This window comes from Myiozetetes cayanensis, unplaced genomic scaffold, assembly GCF_022539395.1.
Source record: "Myiozetetes cayanensis isolate MyiCay16 unplaced genomic scaffold, myiCay2020 scf5-8, whole genome shotgun sequence".
In the NCBI taxonomy this organism is placed as follows: Eukaryota; Metazoa; Chordata; class Aves; order Passeriformes; family Tyrannidae; genus Myiozetetes; species Myiozetetes cayanensis.
In genome coordinates this window covers 92771335-92796260 of record NW_026087742.1, presented here as the reverse complement: position 1 = coordinate 92796260, position 24926 = coordinate 92771335, and the positions used below count along the sequence as shown (strand labels likewise).

General features: G+C 37.8%; 1 protein-coding gene across 1 annotated transcript in view; it reads right to left on the bottom strand.

Annotated features, from left to right (window-relative positions):
• Positions 1-2865: 2865 nt before the first annotated feature.
• Positions 2866-24926, bottom strand: part of COL4A1 (collagen type IV alpha 1 chain) — a 122766-nt gene continuing 100705 nt past the window's right edge. Inside the window, exons 39-52 of the mRNA XM_050333212.1 lie at positions 24776-24852; positions 23947-24045; positions 23373-23423; positions 21316-21501; positions 20997-21130; positions 17545-17617; positions 16772-16843; positions 15221-15349; positions 13711-13809; positions 13350-13562; positions 11703-11880; positions 8434-8548; positions 7621-7793; positions 2866-6020 (exon numbers count right to left, since the gene is read on the bottom strand). Coding sequence (XP_050189169.1) covers positions 5939-6020; positions 7621-7793; positions 8434-8548; positions 11703-11880; positions 13350-13562; positions 13711-13809; positions 15221-15349; positions 16772-16843; positions 17545-17617; positions 20997-21130; positions 21316-21501; positions 23373-23423; positions 23947-24045; positions 24776-24852 — 1681 coding nt within the window. The 3' untranslated portion in view covers positions 2866-5938. The remainder of the gene's footprint in view (positions 6021-7620; positions 7794-8433; positions 8549-11702; positions 11881-13349; positions 13563-13710; positions 13810-15220; positions 15350-16771; positions 16844-17544; positions 17618-20996; positions 21131-21315; positions 21502-23372; positions 23424-23946; positions 24046-24775; positions 24853-24926) is intronic.

Sequence of the window (24926 nt, the reverse complement as noted above, 5' to 3'; positions counted from 1 at the left end):
TTTTCACTGGTAGTTCATGCACTTGGCCATTGCTTTCAGATCCTCTTCACAATTGTCTTTTCAAGACAACTTTGCCCTTTGACTAATAGGATCCACTCAATTTTTTTGGTCAGTTTTCTGAAAAAGAGAGTGGCTCTTAGTGCCACCTTGCAGGAGCTCCAAAGCACCTCATCTGAACATTCTCTCTGTTGTTTGTACCCATGATTCCCAGGGTACAGCGTGTCCCTCTGGGAAATGTGCTTCTGGTTTGCACCACTAGCAATCACAGCAATCTTTGTAATCTGAATACAATTTTTATTTCAAGGGTGAAAGGTTGTGTTCAGGAGACTCTACTCAGCCAGTGAAATTTCTGTGGTTTTCTAAACTCAGCCTTCACAACTTCTGTAGCCTTCCTGTTAAGAAATCCTCATCTCTACAGGGAATCCCTGCAATTCCCACATAACTATAGATGATTACAACATTTTTTAATATAAAAAAAATAGAAAAAATATATAGCATATATTGTCCTTCTTACTCTAACTGTTCTTATAATGTGAATATATAATCTACAGAATATTTTCTCAAATTTCTATTTTCAGTTTTTTCTTCCCATTTTAAAGAGGTCATCTTCCCCTGAAGTAAGAAAGATTTGCCTTTGAACAGAGGGGAGCTGCAGTGTAATTTTTCTTTCTTTTCTTTTCTCTTTTCTTTTTTCTTTTCTTTTCTTTTCTTTTCTTTTCTTTTCTTTTCTTTTCTTTTCTTTTCTTTTCTTTTCTTTTCTTTTCTTTTCTTTTCTTTTCTTTTCTTTTCTTTTCTTTTCTTTTCTTTTCTTTTCTTTTCCTTTTCTTTTCTCTTTTCTTTTCTTTTCTTTTCTTTTCTTTTCTTTTCTTTTCTTTTCTTTTCTTTTCTTTTCTTTTCTTTTCTTTTCTTTTCTTTTCTTTTCTTTTCTTTTCTTTTCTTTTCTTTTCTTTTCTTTTCTTTTCTTTTTTCTTTTCTTTTCTTTTCTTTTCTTTTCTTTTCTTTTCTTTTCTTTTCTTTTTCTTTTCTTTTTTCTTTTCTTTTCTTTTTCCCTCCCCTCCCCTCCCCTCCCTTCTCTTTTCTATGTGTTCTTTTATTGGGAATGCGAAGGCTGAGAATTTGACAGGGTGTGTCTGTCATTGTCCTGGGCTAGGTCTTTTTCTTAGTTCAGGGACAATGCTAAAAGGCCTGGATAGGCTTTGAACAGAGACAGCTGACAGTTCCCAATTGATCAAGGGTGGTCAAAAAGTCTCTGAAAAAGTTGTAGTCAATCTATGTGGAAACGAGAGTAATTTTGTTTGTAGATGTGACTGTAGAGCTACCAAAAGTCTTCATTCACTTCTGTCTGGTACTCACCTTCTTACTGGGTCGGAGTTCCCACAGACACAGCAACACATCCATGCTGGGGAAATAGATGGTGGACCTCAATGTAACTATAAAATAATGCACACTGAGACTGCACTGGGAATCAGTGTTTGAGCATCACAGCTCATGAGGGGATTCCCAGACACATTTCTGAAACACAAACAATTATTGACATGGGATTCATGTGACTGCCTTTTGAGTCCCTATGATTTTGCTGACACTTTGATCACATCTCACAAACAAGTTCATGTCCAAAATTAGGCTGGAAAAAATGCTGCTATAATTATTTAGAGGAAATAGGAAGACGAGAACATCTTCCACTGCCAGCTACTATGCCCACAAAGATAACAAAAGCTTTGGCAGAAGATAACACCAGGCATGTTCTAGCACTCTCCACTTTGAACCGCTTCCAGGAACTGATGGTGAGAAATAAGCACTGTGGTGCAAGACTGAGAGGTATGTTCTAGAGAAAACACACCATGGGTTACACTGGGCTAAAAGCTGTGCAGAGGGAAGAACAAAAAGGTCCGATCAATGCTCTTTAGACTGTTTTACAAGGACTTTTTCCCCTGCCCAGGCTGGTTTACATGCTTATTTACTACAGTGTAAATCATACTTCATGGAGTTGAGAGGACAAATGAAGCCTGGCACAGTTCTGCAGGAATCTAACGTGTTTTCTTAGGCAAGACAGGAGTTGACAGAGCATCAAATGATCATGTTTCCTCTATAACTTTCACTCTGTCAAGTCTTCTGTCCTCTGCACGCCAATTATAATAAATAGAGCTGACTGCATATAGCCAGAGGAAAATAAAGGCAGCTCTCTAACATATGTAAAAGACTCAGAGATTTGTAAATCTTTTGAATGTTTACACTCTGTTCTCTTTGGTTTGAAGACAAGAAAAAGCTGGAAAGGAATGCATCTTTACAAATCTACATCAAAATGTAAGTAAGAATATCAGCGTGGCTGGGTGAAATATTTTTACAATAGGATGCATTCCTGAGTTCATGAGAAGTAGTAGTGATTTATCCTCCCACAGGTATTAACACCTCAAGCTTATTGTTTGATAGCAAGAAATAGACAAAACCCCCACACCCCCCTCTTTCCATTTTTTTGGAAAGACTTTCCTCTGGCCCTGTGTTTTACATATTTATGCTCCACCCTGTGTAGTTAGTGCAGATTATTCAAGATTTGTAAAACGTGAAAGGTAGGAAAAGAATTCTCAAAAAGTCATGCAGCTTTACAATTTCAGTCATGAAAAGATATCGTTTCAATACAACCACTTTTCTGGGAGACTAGTATAGGGACACTGTTCTTGGGAGGCCTATTTCATAGAAAAAAAGTGTATTTCATCAAGGAAGTTACCACTACGAAAAAGAAAAAACATATAATTATAAAGTGAATGTACACTTATCAGAAAAGACATGCAGGTTAAGAGATAATTTGTTTCAAAATATATACTGGATAATTTCATTATATTCCAGTTTTATTTTGCAATACGTATTGAACTATTTTTTTTAACTGAAAACTGCTTCATTTCTATTTCAAAAGGAAAATTGGTGGTGACTAGAACATGTCAGAATAGAGATGGAGACTTTGGAAAATAATCATATAGCCAAATGTCAGTGGATTAGAGACCAAGGTGGTTTTGTTAGTGTAAAGTTGTCAGTCCCAATGTTGCTACAAAGAGAGTGAGGGCACCACCTGCTGTTTCAGAAATGTATTTATTTGGGTCATGACAGTTACTCTTCAAGTACTGCACTCAAAAACTAAGTAAGCTGTACTTCTTTAGGAAAGCTTCCTCCTGAAACTGAAGCTTATGCAAGACAATTTAAATAACTAATGTGTTTTCAGTTGCCTGTTCACACAACAAACTGTATTGTAGCCACAACACTGGTCATAGATGACTGAATATGGGAATACTCAGAGATTTTTGAAAAAAAGAAGTATTTCACACTTCTCTTCTGCTGTAGTACATAAGCTCTTCCTCATCCAGGGCATCCAAATTTAGCATTCACACATTTTCAGTAGATCTGACTCGTACAAATAGCATCTTTAGCATGACAATGGTTTAGGTCATTTTATGAGCTGGAGGTTATGGAGTAAATAATTACTATCGCATAAGTAAGACATTAATCTACAGTTCAAGCAGTTTTTGAAAGGAACTGGTTTCCAAATATTCCCAGTTGTATGGGATTCATACACACCCAGCTACAGTACACTAGTCTCTCCATTAGCAACAGGAATTGTATTCTTATGCACAGATCTGATTTAAACATGCACGAAGGACTTCATAAACTCAGCTGTCTGGCAGAGACAATTTGATCGTAGCAAATTAAATCCCTGGCTGACCAGGAGATAAACTGTAGAGTGTGATTACAAAGTTGGAGTAGCAGTTTGGATCCTCTGAGTTAGCGAAGAGCGAATGTCTCCTTAATTATTCCTAGATGCCACAAGGAGTCACCTTATAGTCTTCTCTTCTTCTGAATATAAAGTGGCACTTTGGATTAGACATAATCAGACTCTTGTATTTTATAGGCTGGTAAGGGACTTTTAAGAGGAATGGTCATTTATAAATAAAACGATCAACTGCTAAAACTTCCTTGAGAGTTAAGAATCATTGCTAAAGGAAATGGCCAATTTCAATACAAAGGCCTTCAGCCATTTGGTCAGAGAATGTCTTTAAGGATTTGAAGTGAAAGTAAGTTCAGAGCAGCAGCTGCAGCTGCAGTCTCAGCAGATTACAAATTTTGGAAAACAACACAAAATATTAACAAATTGTGTGGTTTTGCCAAGGAAGATGACAGCATGGCCCACTTCCTCTTCAACCAGAGCCAAAATTCACATTGCCCACTTACAAGCAAAATTATATAAGATATTTGAATTTTTATCCTGTATACTTAATTTCTGATTTGTTCATGAAGAATTCAAGGCAAGAGTGAAAAAAGTGTATAACTTGACTAGTGCCCATGAGCTAGGATGAAGTTAGCAGATTTTTGTAACATCTTTACATCAAACATATTTCAGTAATAGATGCTTAACTCATGGTTCATCTAATAGTATGAGTTCTTACACAGAAACAACAGAGGTGTCAGTATGATGTCCTGTTTCCCCCTTTAGAAGATGCTTTGTACATCTGAAAGATGTGCAAAACAAAAATCATCTAGGATTGCATCAAGCTTGTGCATTTATTTGTGGCTTATTAAAAATTAATTAGTAAAAACTTCTTCTTTTCTTCTTTTTTTTTTTTTTTTACACAAATAGCTTTATTACAAACTCGTTTTCTTAAGAAATACACATGTAAGAAATTACACAAAGGCCTTGGCATTTGCAAAAATCTTTTGGTATTTTCATGGTAATAGTCTATAAAACATCTTTGGACACAAACGTGCTCAAACAATGGTATCATTGCATAGAAATTCTTTAGAAATATTTCTGAGGCCACTTTGAAGAATTTTTTTTTGGCACAGTATTAACAAAATTAAGGCCTTATACTTTTTAAAATCAAGTCATTCAGTGTGTGAGTAGTGTTTAAAACCCTGAAAAATATTAAATACAGAATAAAGACTATAAGCTCAAAGCAGGATTTACTATAATAAACACAAATAGCTATTAACCTGGGTTCAGTCTCTGCAACTTCAGCATTGAAATGGCCTATGTAAAATGAACATTTTACATCATATTTTGGCATTTACCCCTAATTCATAACACTAAAACAAAGAAAACTTTTGTAAGCTTTTTTTTTTTGAAATTATAAACTCAGAGCTTGATTTGCCTAATGGTTCGTATCTATATAAATTACTAAATATTTATATATAATTTTTTCTTGACCATTGCTGTATCATTCTTTATTCCACAGGAAAGTTTGTTCTATTGCATAAAGAAGCTGCATAGTACCAACATAGCAGAAACGCTTGCCTATCTGGGAAGCCAATTTGGCAATCTCTTCCAGATGTAGTCTTATTAAAACTGACAGCACTAAAGACTACAAACAGAAGCAAAGGTTTGCAGGATGGCACTCTATGTTGTGAAAAGATGGTTACATGTTACTTAACCACAGTCTGTAATCCCAAACCTCTTTTTTACATTAGTATTGCTTTGTACAGGAACAATAAGTACATACCCGAGAGTCTGGAATTTTAAGACATCTAGATAACGGTAACAACAAACTTATCTGGGGAAGAAAAATGAATCTAAATATATAATACAAGAATGAGAAAGGGGGGTCAAACAGTATAAGGCAGAACTGCATACCTCCTAGCACCTTTTCATTTTTTTCTGGATAAATGCTGACTTTTTATTCTATCAGTGCATTGCATTTATATAAAAAATACATATACTTTGATCAAAAGTGCCATTTGGCATGTCAACATTTGAAGCTTATCTTTGTTGTCTCTTTTCTTCTTTAGCAAGGACAGGGCCAGTAAAGCAGTGTGTGTTAGTTATGCAAGTTCCTAAAAGGCACTTTACTGTTTTCATATTGGACAACAATGAGGTACATATGATATATGTCTAGGCTTCATTGCTGTTAAACGAATAGCACCATATTGTGTGAAATTAGTTGAAATTCAAAAGTCATTATGTTTTTCTCATACAGACTTGACAACGGCTAACATTCGAGCGTAGATCCCCTGCTTTCAGAGTTGAGGGAGTCGGTTTCCTATTAAAAAGAAATAAATGAAAACACCCATTAGCAATTGTTGATACAAAGAGACAGTTTTCAACTTCATAATTGACAACACAAACTTTGAATGCAGCCAAGTGTCTCTTCAAGATGTGTTGAGTCAAGAAGGTGTTCCTAAGTTCTCCAATGTGTAACCGCTTCCAAGTTTGGTCACGAACTATGATAAGATTAGTTTTAAATATCACCCATTTGCATTTACTTTAGAATTCAGTTCTGTCACGAGGCAGAACATTTTCTCAACCTGAAAACACTATCTGTTAAAGCAGCAGTTTGAAAACATGGTAGAATTTGTGTAGTAAAATAAAAGTGGGCAAAGAAGCTGAAGACATTTGACTGTTCATGATTTTCTGCTAACTCTTGTGACTTCAGGGAAAAATGAAAAGCCAGAAAAGGAAGTTATGTGATGTCATATAGAAAGAGAAACCAAAGCCTCTAGTCTTCAACCTATCATAAAGTATTTCCTAGCAACTGGAAATAAAACATTTTCTGACAAAAGTGTGCTTACATCTAATGCTTTTCATTAAAAAAGATTACAAATTTACAGGAAATTCCAGAGTATTTGTGAATTATGATAGTAGGGCAGGTCCCCTGATCTGGGGTTGTTTTATGAATCTAAGGTATAGTTTGTAGTCAGAAAAGGGTATGAAGTTGAGAGGTCTCTGGGAAGGACTCAATGAAGACAACTGTAGTGCTGACTCCTCTAAATTTTCTTCTGACCAGCTTTCCTCTTTCCTAGGGAGCCAGTGCTTATCCCAGTAATGGGTGTTTTCAGTAGTTTTTCTGGTTGATGAGATTATCACAGTCCTGGTGTTCAATTTTTCTACCTATTGACTTGACAATTATCTGATAAACAAACTGTGAAAACTGGTTGAACAATTTGCTTCATTCTGACTGAGACAGGTTAAGCAGTGTTCACAGATCTAAAAGACACTAAGAGACGAAGGGTACCAGGAGCAGCAGTTGGGACTCTGGTGGAAGAGGATGCTTGCCTGCACTCCAGAGAAATGTCTGCTGAACAATTAAGCTATGCTAAAATATTAATAAAATTCATATAGAGCAAATTAGACTGTGTTGAAAAATACTTATGTGCAGGAGACCAGAACAAAGCCTACTACCACCAGCTGCATTTTATTCAAACATACTTCCTCTCACATTAGAGAAAGGTAAATAATTGTTCCACTCACTTAGTTCAACACCTGTACTAATTTCAAGTGGTTCTATTATATGTTAACATCCACTACAGGAAAATGTTTAATTTCAATCAATATGTCAGCCTATCCTAGTTACCGCTTGTTGAATACAATCAAGCATAGCAGAATTGCGAACATTGTTAGATAATTTCAAAAAGCAAAATACAGAGTCCAAATGATACAGTATGAACAATAACTGATGATAGATTCCCCCAAAAGCTAATAATTTTTTTTTTAAATTATTATGAAAATAATTAACTACATATACTAACCAGGCTGGACGACAGCCAATACTTGAACCTGTATTACATTTAAACAATACTTCTTTTATTCAGTGACAAGGCTCGACTGAGTCTCAATGACTGATAAATAAATCATGAACTTACTTGAACATCTCATTCCTCTCTATAGTGGCAAGCCAGAAGCTGTAAGCATTTGCATAATAATTGCAGGTGCCCCGGCCATGGCATTCAATGAAGGGAGCACTTCGAAACTCCTCTAGGCAGGAACCAGGAGACGCCAGGGCCTGGCCAGAGCCCTCTGCACCAGCACTGGTGTGCTAGAAAAAATGCAAAAGCACTGATCAGAGAGGGACTCTTCACCTCCTCTGCTACAACATCTGTGAACTCTCTTGCACAAATATTTCTTCATACTTCTCTCCTTGTCCTCTCTTGTGTTTGACTGCTGTTTTGTTTCTCAGCTCAAGGATAAGTAAGAAGGTGGAGCTGAAGGGCTCCAGAGGTGGCACTGGGTTGTCTCACTTAACAGTAGGACAACACATCAGCAACATCAGCTTCAGGGCAGTTGTATGCACAGAAATCCTTCGGGACTGACAGTCGGACCCAGGCTATCTCTATGTAAGCAACAGGCCAGGGCCAGCTCTTGGCCCAAAAGGCATAAGGATTGGTACAGCTTGTATCGGAATAGCTTAACCCAATTACCACCCCACATCACAGTAGCCTCTCTCCCACTGCAAACTGCTAGCAACTCTGGGTCCATGCTGTTTCTCAGACCTTGCCTAGGTCTTGCCTGGGAAAATGGTCAGATTCTTTTTAAAGTCATCAGAAAGGGTCATGGTCTAATGCCCTCGTAAGGCCTGAGTGACATAGTCAGATATTAATTTTCCCAAAGCAGGAGTGCAGATCAAATGCCTAAGGAAAGTGCTTTCCTCAGCTCAGAGTATGGCCCAGTGCACTTACCATGACAAAGGAGTAACCAATCCAAAGTGAACTCCAGCCTTCAGGACACGGTGGTATTTGAATTGTTTGACTGTGAACGGCTATTACCATGGCAGGAGCTTCACACACAGAGCATCTAAAAAGACCAAGATATGAATGAGCTGTATGCACTTAAGGATTAATACTTCTTTATCCACAAGTTACTTTCTTTAAGGAATCGTGAAATAGAAAATGTCATGATCAAAAACTAAATATAATCACAAGGTTTCATTTAGAAAAACAGTCAACTGGTTCTTTTTCTTTTTTCATTAATTTCTAATTTCTCTCTTACTTAGAGACAGTTTAACAATTAATTCTTATTCCTGTTAGCCTTCCTATGAGCAAAGAACAAGAGACCTCTCATCTAAATATTTACATGTCTTTGTCCTTTCCTAGTCCCATTTGTACTGTAGTTTCTAAGAGTGCTCAGTGTCATGAACATGGGAGGCAAACAGCCAAACGTTGTAACTCAGCAAGTATCACTTAAAAGTGATCTACTGTGATCAGAAATGAGTGAGTAACAGCAATTCATCATCCTACAAACAGCTCGGAGGGGCTTCCAGAGAAAAAGCCATTTCTCTGGAAGATGTCTTCCAAAGGTAACCACTGCTAATCTAATTTAATGCAGACTCTTCCCCATGCATTTTCCTTGGAAGTAGTTTTTATTTACATTTGTGCTCTTTAGCTGCAGTAAGAGATTTCTAGCAAAGTAACTTGAATAAGGAACTTCAAAGCAATTCTTCAGAAAGCCATGCAGCACCATTTCTTTTACTTTAGATAAATTCACTGTGTCTCAGAACTGCTAGGCTAGTTCCAATCATCAATCATGCCTTCACATGAGAATCATAAAAAAATATGAGTAAGGCTAGAAATTTTAATATGTGGGCTAGTAATAAGGAATTTGGTAGATCATAATCTTGTACAACTCCTCAACTCGCTATTGTAGTTAGCAACTATGAAAATCATTCAAAACTAAACAGTTTAATTCCTGTTATCAGAGCAATGAAATCAAGTGCAAAAGGGATTAAGTTGGATTCTGGAAAGTTCACAGAAGCAAAGGAATTCAGAATGAAAGCCTTCTATTTCTGCCTTCTGATGACTGCTTTCATACCTACTGCCTTCATCTTTAGTGCAGAAGCAAGACAGTTATTTTAAGAAACACATCAATGAAAGAGTAAGTTAAAAGAAGGAATGTAAAGCTGCCTCTATTCTTGGAGCTCTGCTTTGCTTCAAGAGGTTTCTGGTATTTCAGTAGAAAGCCTTACATGAAAAGAAGTCCCATGACCCAAGGCAGCAAGGGACACTTCCACACATTTTCAACTTTAGGATTGGGAAAACTGTTGGTTAAAAGGCCTCAACTGATAAAATTAATTGAAAGAAGAGTGTTTCAGGTTCTTTGCTGGTTTTTTTTTTGTTTGGTTGGTTGGTTTGGTTTTTGTGGTTTTTTTCAAAAGATGTATTACAGTATCTCATTTGCTGCCATGGCTAAAAACACACACATACATACATACATATATAATAATAATAAATAATAATGGCCAGTCTTCGCGAGCGAAGATCCGGGGAAGGTCTTTACACCTTCCAGCCTGCGCATTGGATTTTTTAGGTGAGACACAGTGTGCGCGGAACTGAGCCCACCCTTTAATCCTAAGGTTCATCTGCCGGGGCCAAGCGAGCTTGGACGGTGGCAGTGAGGTCCTTAGGACGTAGGTGGGTTGCCTTTAAGGGCTAACGAGCTCCACCTGCCCGGGAGTGGCCCTGACCGGGAATCGAACCCGGGTCTCGGCGGTGATAGCGCCGCGCCTTTACCACTAGACCACCAGGGGCTCCACATACATATATATATATATATATATATATATACACACACACATTTTTACAGTGCAAAAGCTACTCTATAGGCATAATATAAGACAAAACATCGGTGGGTACCTCCTTGAGCAAGAGTTTCGAAAGTGATTGTTAAAGACTATTTTGGGTGCGTAATATGGGATGCAATAAAAGGCACATGAATTTAAGAAGCTCGTCACTTAATTTTTTTTTAAAATTCAAACCCCTTCCATTCACATGCAATTAACAACTGAAAATGTACCAACAATAGCCATAGGCTCTCTTGAGAATGTTGTCCTCAATCTGCCACTCATTTTCAAGACACACAAGTTTCTTTGGCACTAAACCAAAAATAAGAGCGCAGAGTACAACTGCAGACACAAGATTAATTCCACTATGCAAAATAAGTATCAAATGTTTTACAGCAGAGTCATACAGGTTTTAGAACATACCAAGATGTCAAGGCTACAACCCACTGAGGATTTAGATTGTCTTTTCTCTTCGACGGTATATACAGACCTGAGAAAACATTACCAGGAATCTCCACTCCCATTCACTATACATGACTGGAGGAGGGAACAGCAAGAGCTGCTACAGATTAGAAGCAATGACAGGAATTATGGTAATACCTATATCTAATGATTATTACTTAAGGTATCTGTTGGAGATTCCATTGTCAGATCCACATCTAACAACAGCGGTACAGTTTACTACACTTTTGCTCACAACTCTGCCTTCAGCATTGGGCATATTAGGCCAGGAGAGTTTTAATTAGTAGCCTTAAAATCTAAAATGAACCAAAAGTTCAACATGTTGTATTGATGCAGAATGGATATGCCTGATATGAGTGCCACTCTTTATGCTAGTTGAGAATCTGAAATTATTAAAAAAAAAGATGATTGATTTTGCAATTGTTTCCCTTAATTCAGACAATAAAGGCTGTATTCAAGTAGAATGTCCAAAACAATGGAAGAAGCCTGGCAGTCTACTGTATGATAAATAATGCTACCATTTTCAAACAAAAGGAAACTGAGCCCTAAAATGCTTCTAGCTATGGCTAGACAAAAAAATAAAAGTGTTTTTGACAAGAATTGTGAATAAATGCAAAAATTTTTCTCCTTCAAAGTACATCATAGCTTTTGAAAGACAACATTTCTAAGTAAATCTTTTCATATCAATTATACTCAAAATCAACTACTCTATTTGTTTAGGTTTCCCCTAAAATGGATTTATTTTTGATCAAAGTCTAAACAGAAAACATTTTGAACATTTTGAAACATTTCATCAAAGGAACTCAAACTTTAAATTTAAAGGAAGCAAATAAAAATATACAGATAAAAAGCCTTTTCCAGAAAAACAGAGTACCCTATGGTTTTTCACAGGCTTCTTCACTTTATAAATACAGCAAGCTGAAAGCTTACCTGCTGATGAACGGTCTGATATTATCACCAGTGATAGGAGCCATATTCATTGGCATGGGTTCAGGAGTGGACAGCCAATAGGAATAGTCATTTCTTGATGCAAAATTACAAACGTTGTTGATATTGCAGAATAAGAAAGGCATGGTACTGAATTTACGAAGACAGCTTCCTGCTGTGCCTGCAATGTTAAGGGAAAGGTTACTTATTAATACAGTTTTGTCAAACTATTGCCAACCACCAAACAATTATTTCCAGGAGCAGTTATAAAAAGCAGAGGACACTTGCTCTGGAGGGCTCAGTTCTCTTAGAGGAAGTGACTTCTCTTAGCTCCATGAGGAAGGAATAGGGCAAGGCAAAGAGTAGCCTGGTCTTTCCTGTAGAATTATGGAATACATTAGGCTGGAATAGTCCTCTAGAAGTCTATCCTAATCCCCTGCCAGTCAGATCAGGTTGATTGGGTCCAGGGTCAGCTGAGTTTTGAATATGTCCAAAGACAGAGATTCAACAACTTCTCTGAGGTCCTGTTCTAATGGCTGACCACCAACATGGTAAAAAAGCATTTATTTATCTTTCACTGAAATGTACCTCATACTTGTGTCCATTGCTTCTTTTGTCACTGAGCCCCTCTGAGAAGAGCATGACTCCCATCTCCTGTACCCCCCTGTAGACAACTGTAAGTAAACTTCAATAAAGGCCTGCCCCCAAGCACCTGTTAAGGCTGAGCAAACCCAGCTCCATCAGACTGTCCAGACCCCACTAGCCATTTCAGTAGCTAGCTGTTGTGTTCACTGTGGTATATCAACATCTTCCTTGTTCTGCAATGCCTGAGTCTGGGCCAGCTCTGTCTCACAACAGCCAAAAAGAGGAAAAGAATCACTTCTCTCCATCTGCATTTTTGCCAGTATAATCCAGTAGGTTTAGCAGTGGGGAATGGGCAAGGGCACCCTGCTATATCATGCTCAGTGTTGCTCACCAGGGCTCCCAGGCCTTTTTCTGCAAAGCAGGTCACCAGAAATCTGCTACTACTGGAAGTAGCAGCCAGTCTGTTCTGTTGCACTAAGTTATTTCATTCCAGGTGCACCTCTTTGCATTTGCCTTTATTGAACAACCTGAGGCTCTTCTCAGCCCTTATCTCTGCTTTGGCCAGGTCTCTCTGAAAGGCAGCTGTGCCCAACAGGGGATCAATCATACCTTCCAATCTGGCATTACCAACAAACAGGATGAGAGTACGTTCTATCCCATCACCAAGTTACGAATAAAGTCATTAAACGTTGGCCCAGTGCTAATTCCTGAGGGACATCGCTAATCAACAGTCACCACTCAGACTTCATACATCTGTTCACCTGAGGCTGACGGACCCACCAATTTTCCACTCACCTTATCTACTTAGGCAGCCCATATCTCACTAATGTGACTTCAAAGATACTAGGAATGACCATGTCAAAGGCTTTGATAAAGACTTTCTTAAATAAACTGACACTGTTTCTACTATACACCAAACCATTTCTTGTACCAAACTGGAAGGCATAATAAAGCACCATCTAGTCAAGAGTAATTACACAGATTTGTTCAAGACAGTTCTACAAATGAAAGAAACATTTGGTTTATAATGAATTCTAATTGAATTCTAATTTGATCTCTACTTACCCAGATCTTGGCCATGTGCTCTTTCATTGCCTTGCACATAAAGCAAGGAGTAGCCATGGTAAATCAGCCTTGTTCCAAATGGGCATGATGGTTCTTCAATGGTTTGACTGTGTCTGGTAACAAGGAAGCCGTGAGCAACAGAAGGTGCACCTGGTGGGCCCATAGCCCCAGGCAAGCCGTCAGGGCCTGGTGGACCAGGGAATCCTCTGGGCCCTACAATACAGAGAGTCTCCTTATATTTCTACAGACAGCAGTACTCTACCTACATAACTAAAGAAGTGAAGTTAGATACATTCACATCTAATCTCATGAATTATTTTTCAGTTAAGAAATCAAGTCCTTGAAGAATTCCTGGGCTTACCTGGGGGACCGTAAGGACCAATTTCTCCTTTTTGCCCAGGCTGACCGTCAAACCCTGGACTACCAGGTGGTCCAGGTACACCTGAGGGTCCTGTCACTCCTGTTGAAAAAAAAAGGAATAATTATTACTGGATATGATTTCATGTTAGTTCTGAGGTTTTTGCTTTTAATACAGTACAGCACAGGTACATGTCAGCATAAACTTAAGTCATGAAGACTCAGTGCATTTGGTTCAATATCTAGGTCACATAAGAGGGTTACTGCAGGCAAAGTGATTATACTAGAGAAGACCAGAGAAGTAAGGAGAGGATGTGCTTCTAAAATGACTAGTATTTGCCTGGAATGAAAAGAAAGAGCAGCAGTCTCTTCTCTCTCTGCTTATCATACAACTCAATCAAAAACAGGCCATAAAAAAGGTCATGAAGAGTGGGAAAATTGGTATCCTCTTAGTTTCTTTCAAACAGGTTTTCAGACACATATTATGTCTTCCCTTTATCAATTTTTAGGGATGCTTTGAGTGAGTCCTACATTAACTCAGTCATTCTGACTTTAGGAAAAAGAAGTTAACACTGTCATCACCACAGTTAACATTTCTGCAACCCATCAGAAGCTTAAGATATTCACAGCTGTCCTTTACCTGATCACTCAAAAAATAATATTGTGTTTATGCATTTAATTGACTACAAGTGAATAGTGAGAGATCCCATTCAAGCAAATCCCTGCTATGCTCAATCACTGAAATCATGCCATAGCTGTCTCCTAAAGGACAGCAGTTGCAGAGTTGCAACCCTACCTTCAAGAGCAAACTTCCACATTTACTATATTAACTAGAAAGAAGATATTAATTATATTTCACTGTAATTCCCCATCATCTTATCCTAAATCAATCAGGAAAGAAGCCTTCCCTTAGAATCTTAATACTTCTGAGCTCCCACTCTTTATGTCCTGTTATTCTGGAGGACACGTGTCCTTATGTAAGTATTTAATTTGTTCTACCCTTTGCTCCATTCTTTTATTTTCTAATGTGTTTAATTTTTGCATTTCACCCACTCTTTATAAAAATTGCAATGAATGGACTAAAATAAGAAATCTAGGACCATGGAAAAGTTTTCTTAGGAAGCACTTCCTGCTTCAGAATCAAGTGTGTTTCCTCACACTTGTCTCCCCTCAGACACACACAGTAATTAAGTTTGGATTCAACACTGAAGACAGAAGATAGCCTAACAAATACATTCTGAGGACAAGGTGAAAAGAGGATTTCAAGCCATTCTGCTTACTGCTAATCCCAGATACTGATGTGATGACTGCAGAGTGAGAGCCTATAAAAAATAACTAGGAAGGTATCTGTTTTGGATAAGCTTCAAAAGGGACTCTCTTCCTCATCATTGACACAATTTAAGGCGCTTATAAAAAGCTGGACAATATTATACCAAAAATCTTCAGGTGTCTACGACTGGTCTATTTTGACATTACTTAAAATGTATGTCTACTGGCAAGTTAGAAACTCTCACCTTGCTGTCCTTTGGGACCTGGAAGTCCTGGGAATCCTTTGAGACCAACTGGTCCTACAGGGCCAGGCAAGCCAGGATCCCCTTTAACAAGCTGGAAAGGACCGGGTGGGCCTGGTGGGCCTTGTAAACCTGTGGAAGTTAACAGAAGAGATCAGCATGCATTTAATATTGTACAATAAACCAAACCAAACCAACAACAGCAAAAAAACAACATTCCCAAAACTATGTTACCTTGTATTGCCATTTATGTAGTAAAAGACTAAAACCTATAGCTACAAGATATGAATCTGTTCTAGACTTTATTTGTAAATTAAATTGCAAGGTTTCTGAAACAGAAGCCTATGTACACTGGTATCTCTAGTCAAACAGACCTCCTATGGACTGAAATAGCTTTCAAGACCCCAGGTTGCATGGAGTTTTCCCAGCATTTTGCAAATGGCATGAATCTGAGTCGTACAGTCAATATGCTGGAGGGAAGGGATGCCACCCAGAGGGACCATGACAGTCTTGACAAGTGAGACAGTGGGAACCTCATGAAGTTCAACAAGGCCAAGTGCAAGGTCCTACACATGGGTTGGGACAACCCCCAATATCAGTACAGACTGGGGAATGAATGGATGGAAAGTAGCCCTGCAGAGAAGGATTTGGGAACAGAGGTAGATGAAAAATTGGACATGAGCCGGCAATGTTCGCTCACAGCCCAGAAAGCCAGTTCAGTTCTGGGCTACGCGAAAAGAAGTGTGGCCAGCCAGTTAAGGGAGGTAATTCTCCCCCTCTGCTCTGTTCTCGTAAGGCCCCTCCTGGAGTACTATATGTAGATCTGGGTTTCCCTGAAGGGCATTTACCTCTTAGAGTGGGTCCAGAGGAGGGCCATGAAAATGATCAGAGAGGTGGAACAGATCTACAAAGACAGGCTGAAAGAGTTGGGCTTGCTCAGCCTGGAGAAGAGAAGGCCCCAGGAAGACCTCACTGCTGCCTTTCAATATGTAAAAAGGGCTTATAAGAAGGACTGAGAGAGTTTTTTTACCAGGGTCTGGAGTGACAGCACAAGGAGCTTCAGTTTAAAACAGAAAGAGTGTAAATTTAGATTGGACTTAAGGAGGACGTTTTTTTATTGTGAGGGTGGTGAGGCATGGGACCAGGTTGCCCAGAAAAGCTACAGATGCTCTATCCCTGGAAGTATTCAAGGCCAGGTTGGATGGGGCTCTGAGCAAGCTGGCCTAGTGAAAGACGTCCCTTCCCATGGCAGACGGATTGGAACTAGATGATCTTTAAAGTCCCTAAGAATCTATAGTTCTGGGATATTATTTAAAGATTCTAATAATGACAATACATCAGTATTCATTTTTCAGAGCAGCAGATAAATACATTCACTCTCTAACCAATACTTAAATCTAATCTGACCATTCAGATGATGATACTATGATATCTGGTTTCATATTCTATCTTTTTACACAGAATAAAAGGGTGAAGGGGATATCAACTGATTCGTCACAAATAACCATTTTGCCAACAACATCTGGGAATAAAGAGCAAGTCTTTATATTATACCTTTAGAACCAGGAAGACCTTGGTCACCTCTCTCACCCTTAAGGCCTGGGAAGCCAGGAGATCCTTTTGGACCTGAAGTAAAAGAAATATTTAAATGAAAATTCAGTAATTTCTTGATTTGGAAGGATATGTGCAGAATGAATCATGACCCCATGATCCTGTAAAGGACATGACTTTATTTGCACTAGTACTTCTTAACTGTTTGCAGGAACACAACAAAAACAACTGCAGTATGTCACCAAAGAAACTATGACTGAAACCAAATTTCTCTTTTTCTCTTACTTCTCTTCAAAACTCTCTTACTTTAATAATAAAGTTCTATACATTATAAGCATTATGTTTTTTCTACTAATAACTATATTTTTCATACACATGGTGTTATCATGTATATGATGCTGACAATAGCAGCAATATAGTCAACAGTGGAGGCATACTGAGCCCACGTTTTCTCATATATAATGATTACATTTGCCTCTTCAATTCTCAAGAAAATCCTGAAGATTCTTGACTAGTAATATCTAACAACTGATTTTACATCTGCCTTTCAAAGGAAGTGCACATTTAAAATTTGCAAAGTAAGAACAGGCATAAGGCAAAAAACCTTGAGAACAATCTCAATGTTCTTGTATACTTTCTGATGCAGTTTTCAATGTCCTGTTTCAGTACCTTGTAACGTAGAGTCAACATTCTCTGAGTACCTCTTTTGAGAGAGGAAGTATATGAAAGAAACATTTCTGCATACTTTTTAGGAGTATGGAAAGTTTTCTTCTCACCTGGAACACCTGGAACTCCTGGAGGTCCAAGATCACCCTTTGGACCTGTATCTCCTGGTAAACCAGGACTACCCTGCATAAAAGAAAATGTGAAGTATAGTTATCCTACACTATTTTGCTATGAGCTCTCAAATAGGCTGTCTATTTTTGGAAACCTATGAAATAAAACATAATATGAAGAAAATATTAAGTTTAAGGAATAGTTATTTTCTCCCATGTTTAGATGAGATGCCTCTCCTAAAGGAACAAGTGTGACACCTTGTTCTTATTAAACTGTATTTTGCCTTACAAAGATACCAGATCAGAATAAGGTCCCACTAGCAGCATAGCTGATAAAAAGGTTCTCAACCATAGATGGTATTGTTATGAAAGACATCAGTAAGCACAAATCTCAGCAAACATTAATTTCAGCTCAGTCCCAGCAGACGGTTGCTATTTAGATAATTAAATGGGGTAATTCTAGACCACAGCAGACTTGAAAACTTCTACATTCATACACGGAGTGAAATTAAATGTGCTCAACAATTTACAATCTCTGAAGATTTTTTTCTTCTTTTCAACAGGGCTAGAATATTCAAGGACTTAAAACACTTCAAACACAATGTGAACTCCTCCATCCTAAACTTTTCCCCTGAAATTTATGGTAACAACTTCACTGTAGCCTCACTTGAAGGAAAACCAAGCCTTTATTTCAAAAGACACTGTAAACAGTCATTCAAATGACTGCTAATTTCCTTTTCTTCTTTTGTCTGTTGTAGATCATCTGCAAAAACCTTGTAAACATAGCTTAGAGCTTCTCCCTCGCTGAAGTGATATGGCAGGGTTAGTCCACTATATAATAAAATGTGGAACATAGGTGGAGAAAAGAAATAAAAACCCTTTGCTAAGTAATCTACCAATCAGAGACTGGAGATGTACACTGAATATTTGGGGAAGAATAATACCAATGGTAGGATGCATCTTATCATACTTGCAGAGCAATAGAATAGGCACACAAGAGCAACTTTTCATTTAATGCAGATTAGATGTTGATATTAAGGTGAGAAGAACAGCTCCCTACAAACGTGTGACTCTTTTCACTGACTATAAAGGAGAAGAGATGACTAGTTTAAAAATAGATGTGAACACTTCCAAAGTTAAACAAAAGAAATGCTACCCCCAACAGAGTGCTAAGGGATGCATGAATGAAGAAAGGTTCCCTGGTTTCCTTCAGTAACAGTATGCAGGATTGTTTAAAAAAAAGGGTCATCTCTTCATATCAACATGTGAACCTCTGAAGCACAAAATAGGAGAGTTAAAATTCATTCAGAAGACAGTCATGAGTCAATCACACTGAAAGAGGGTTTTCTTAAAAAAATTGGTTTAGGTTATAATTATAAAATGGATTTATAAGAAGAATTTATTGGAAGTTTTCCATCAAAATACTTTTTCCATAATAACATGCATTTCTTAAATTTTTTTTTCCTCATCAGATATAGCTTTGCAAACAACTTTTTTTTGGGGGATGTGTTCCAAACAGAACAAAATTATTTCAGTTTGTAAAAATGACAAAAAATGTTTCTTCTCTCATTTCAACATTAAAACATAGAGAAAAAACCCATGGGATTTGTATTCCACAGTCTGACTTCTGCAGTCACTTTTTTTTGAATAGGATTTTTGGGCAGGCTGTGTCACCCACATTGTAACAAAATCTCTCTTCTGATAGAGGCTACTGGAGACCTATGTCAGCAATTGAGCTGTAATCAGGGCAGGAGTCTGTCACACTGGGAAGATGAAGCCATTAGAAACTTATCTGAGTATGTATCACCAGAGGAAGTTAAATATTTAATATCACTCTCACTGCAGCATTTCACACTGAGTTAACAACCTGCTATTATGCATTGTGGCTCGAGGATAGTAAAACATTTTCTTCTGATTGAAGGCATGGAATCAAAATCCTTAGGCATTTCCCATTCCTGATAAACCAACAGTCTTGGACTGGAATATCAACCTGTGAAAAGCTTTACAGTTTCCTGAGGCATAAATTTTCAGCTTTCTGCAGAAGTACTGCAAATTCTTAAACAAGGTAAAATACACTGGAATGTTATTTTGGAATTTACTACCTTCAAAGCTGGTATTGTATGCTACGATATGGTATGAAATATAAAGAGGTATGAACACTGATGCAAATGTCTCTGAAATGACTCCTGGATGCAGAAAAAGATGCAGTAGATCTTTGCATTATTAAGGATAATGTGGACCTTTAAAGACTTGTTTTTCATATCAGGACCTAATTCCTGAGTCTTTTGTCCTTTTGTACACTAGGAATACCTACCTACTTTCTTATCTGTTTTTCCATAAATATTATTGTTATTATTGTCTTTTTTTTTTTTTAAGTATAAACATTAAGGTTGGAAAAGATCTCTAAGATCATCAAGTCCAATCTCTTTTAACCCAACACTGCCATGTTCACCATTAAACCAAAAACTTCAGTGCTATATCCACACATTTTCTGAACACTTCCAGTGATGGTGATTCCACTACTTCCCTGGGCAGCTTGTCCCAATGCCTGATCAACCTTTCAGTGAAGGAAGTTTTCCTAATATCCAAGCTAAATCTCCCCTGGCACAACTTGAGACCATTTCCTCTTGTCCTGTCTCATGTTACCCGGGAGAAGAGGATGAGTCCTATCTGGCTACAACCTCCTTTCAGGTAGGTAGTTGTAGAGAGCAATAAGATCTCCCTGAGCCTCCTTTTCTCCACTCTAAACAACCCCAGTTCCCAGTGTAGTAGGAAAGAGAAAATTAAAAGTTGAAAAACAGAGCATATTTTTCATTGTGGTAAAAGACATCAGACACTCTGAGAGAAAGAGTATAGAAGACCAATTATTCTGGGTGACTGTCCTGTTCTATTTCATTCTCCCTAATACCCAGAAAAGGGACTATTTTAGGCTGGGGGAAATGAATAATATATGACAACAATGTATTAATAGCATTGCCTGTTTGTATTTCTAAATCAGAGGCTATATTTCATCACTGACAGTACTGAAAGTGCACTTTATTTGAAAGCTTTCATAACAAAAGCAAACAGTTAGGTATTTTCAGAAGGCAATTTATCATGAAATATGCAACCTTTAAAATTAACTACTAATGCATTTGCAGGATTTATGGGTGTGTTGCAGCCATCCTGTACTCTTAAAACATTGTAAATTGTATTTTGGGTGTTGTATGTTACCACTCACTATCTATAAATTTCTAATACATTCATTATCTCACTGGGGCTTATTGGTAGGCAGCCCTTCTAAGGAGAGAAATGAAATGTTTTCAAACTGACTTTACATCGTCAGCAGTAAGTCCAAAGGCACACTGAACATAAAGCATCATTACTCTGAACAAGAAACTCTATGATTAATATAACGATTAATTACAAGAACCAACTTTCAGCAAATCTGGAATGTACTGAAAGTAACTTACTGGCAGTCCCTGGAAACCTGGATCACCTTTGATTCCTGGACCCCCAGGAGTCCCTGGCCAGCCGCTGCTTCCCTGCTCTCCTTTGGCCCCTTTCTGACCTGGAGGTCCTGGTGGCCCTGATGGACCTGGTAAACCTGCAAACCAGAAGAGAGTATTTAGTGGTAAAATTTCTGCAGAGCACAAACTGCCTATGAAGACGAGTTTTTCTCTGACCTGTGAGAAGAGGAAAAACAAGGATATGCAATATTGATTACAATATTAATTAATTAGGTGAGCTTTGATGAACATCAGTACATTAATACTAAAGACAAAGAATTACCTGGAAGACCTGGTTGGCCTTGGGGTCCTCTGTCTCCTTTAGGGCCCTCAATTGCACTTCCTGGTAGTCCAGGGAGACCTTGGCTGCCCTTAGGGCCTGGTGGACCTACATATCCTGGTTCTCCTTTCAGTCCTGGGATCCCTGGGCTTCCTGGGGATCCTGGAAAACCCACTTCACCTTTTGCACCTAAGATTTGAAACAACGACAGAACATGATCAGAGAAAAGATCACAATGACTGAAACCTTCTACTTTACTATCCACTCATAGTAAGTTTTGTTCCTCATCAAAACATTGATTTTATACATTTCTATAAAAATGCAAAACTTTAGAAGAACTGTGTTATTCTCCACATTATGATACAAAGTATAAGGAAAGTAGTTTGACTGACATACCTTTCCTTATCTAAAATAATCAATAGGCTATTTTAAGTCACTCTAAAAATAGATCAACGTTCAGCATTTCTCTATCACTCCTTACACAAGGATTATAAAGCCCTCAAACCCTAGTACTGCATTACAATTATTATTGTCATAGCCAAGTAATGGATGTTCTGCTTGACTAAGCACAAAAGGACTTGCTCCTGGAGAAAAATGGAATACTTTTTTCTTTAAGATCTAGATTTAGATCATTTTGTACTTACTTTCAGGCTTGTGCAAATAGTTAACAATTGCAATTTAATCTAATTTTAGATCATGATTGAGCAAAAAGAATATAGAATAGCTGGTGTAAGTACAATAATAAGAGAAATAAAATTTATAAAGAACACTATGCCTAGCCCTTTCCCTGAGCAGAAGAAGGTTTTTAAATACTGAACTTGTTTCTTTGGAACTATAATGCATTTGGAACACAAATTACATCAGCTGAATATATATTTACTCTAAACACATTTTAAAACTCATTTTAAATGAGCTAACATAATGAGAGATTTGGGTAAAGTAAGAGAATTGTTGTCATAATCTAGCATTCTACATGCCCTACTGAGTTATAATTAGAAAATTTGTTTAATTTATTACATTCTCTAACATTAGGGCTTTCTCAGCAATTAATGAATGCTAATTAGTCTAATATGGTAAATGAAATATATTCTAAAATTCTGATTTATGACTTTTGATTGCCCAGACAAGTTTCCTGTATTTACAGAATGGATGAGTAAGGTAGGGCATTGACATTTAAAGCTATATAAATTCTTCAAAATCTGCCATGTTATGTTAATTTCATAGATGGAGCAGTTGAATCATTTGTGTTTTCTGGATGGTTAAAACTGAAAATCCTGTAACAATTTCCTTTAGCAGGAGCAGCTTCATATTTCTTCACTACTGTATCTATTGCAGTCTAGTGTCTCAGAGACACTTATTTCATAAAATGGAGCATGGTGCATTAAAGACACCTTGAACAAGCACTGACTCAAGTCAATCAAGCTGTTGTCATAGCACAGTGTAGTGACCTGAAACTGTGATACCTATGTGCCTGTACCCAAGCTAATAAGTCCTGAGTCCAAGAAATATCAATTTGCAGTAAGATCTCATCAAGTCTCTGCTATCATTTGCATCTCTGCACCATGCTCCTGTACATAGCTTAGACATGCTCTACTGAGCTATAGAGAATAACTATTTTAGCGATTAATAAATCTGGGCTGCAAAACAGATTCAGGAAAAAAGTTACAATGGTATCCTGGCCACAAAACTTCTACCTATAGCTGTCTGGTGCACAGAGCCTCACTAGACTCTGATTCTTGCAGAATTAGTAGGAAAACATAAATACTCGGGGTCAAAAGCACAGCACACAAATACAGGTGTTATTTAAATTACCTCACCACAGCACAGCTTGCAGTAAATTCCACACTATGAATAATTACCTATTTTAGGGCATATCTAACTCATGTTCCAAGATGTTGCCACTGTAATAGAAATTAGTATTTGAGCCTCTCAGAGCTTCTGCCTGCCCTGAGAAGGTACAGCATGTAAAAGAATGAAGTAGAAAATACTTCTGTATTACAGAGTTATGGCTACAGTATGTTGGGAGGGAGGTTTGCCTCTTGTTTAAGTAAGTATTTTACCTTTATCTCCCTTTGCACCAGGAAATCCAGGAAGTCCTCTACCTGGAAGACCTGCAATACAGAAACAGCAAGAAATTAAGAGGATGGGAGAGTACTTAAATTTAACCTGTAATGAATAAAACTCTATCAAGCAAATAAAAACTACAAATAAATGGCTTATGCAAAAGTTCTTCAGGGCAGACACTGTTTTTGTTATGTTTTGGTATTGTATTTAGCACAATGGGTCCTGTATGACTGAAAACCCTACCCTTAATAAAGGCAAGACTGCTCCACTATTTCACAGCTAAGTTGCAGGCTGAAATTAATGCCAAAACACAATTCTTTAAAGTATTGCCAGCTTTTGTGAAAGAAATTCTTTCAAGACTACATTGATTAAACACATTTGCTCATCTAAATGATCAGCTTTACAATGATGGATGATAGTAAGCAGTTTGCAAGACACCATACTGACTTTATTTACTAAAGTTTCATCCAAAGTACTTCATACCAAGCACACACCTCTACCAGCTACTCTGGTGTAGCCTGTCTCTGTGCCTTTTCATGCCACATAAACTTAAGATGACAGTCACAGTACCTTGTTCACCCTTTGCACCAGCTGCACCTGGAATCCCATCATAACCTGGTTCACCCTTCTGACCAATGGTACCAGCAGGACCCGGAGCACCAGGTTCACCTGAAAAATCATTGACATTTTCATTTCAGCTATGACCTTTTTTTTACCTCTAAAGAAAAACTTAACTTTTCCTTTTGCTCCCACAGAGACCTAGCACATACTGCATGATGACTCAGGTGTGACTTTTCTCTGAGGTTACTTCTGAATTAAATCAGTCTGAGACATGGCTCGAGTATTAAGGATTTTGACATAGCTAATTATCATGAATCTCAGTGAGTTTAGAATGCAGGAACACCAGCAAAGACTTGTAAATAGCACAGTCCATTGTCTAATAAGATGATGTGTCCTCCAGCCAGAAAACTGAGAAGACTCCAAGATCAAAAATGTTATTATATTCTTAAAAGCAATGGACTTACTCTCCTCCATACTCTTTAACATCTGTGCAACAATGTAAATGTGGTGATTCGGTTTTGGACATATAGATCAATTGTATTGTTTTTAAATGAACTCAGAAACAACAGAGCTAATGGCTGTAGCAACAACCAGTCTTCTTGTGGAAGCTGGTAAAATCTATTCCTCAACCAGTGCAAAAGAAGTATTAGCCCCCCACTGCACTGACTCAGATTTACCTGGGAAATGGCAACGTCTTATTTTGCTTATGAAATGAATAAATGTACCATGAAATATCTAAGCCGAAATGAATGTAGAACGCTATAGAATTTGTTTTAGCCACTGTATGGAGGTGAGCAATACTTCAAATAGCATTGGGTGGTTTATATTTCTTTTTTACCTGGTTCTCCTTTTAAACCTGGAATGCCACTTAAGCCAGGAAGTCCTTTTTCACCCTTTTCTCCATGGCGGCCAGGGCTTCCTAAAGAAAGGAAGAAGACATGGCTTTACATGTGGGATATTTTGTAAAAGTTTCACTTTGATTTTTCACT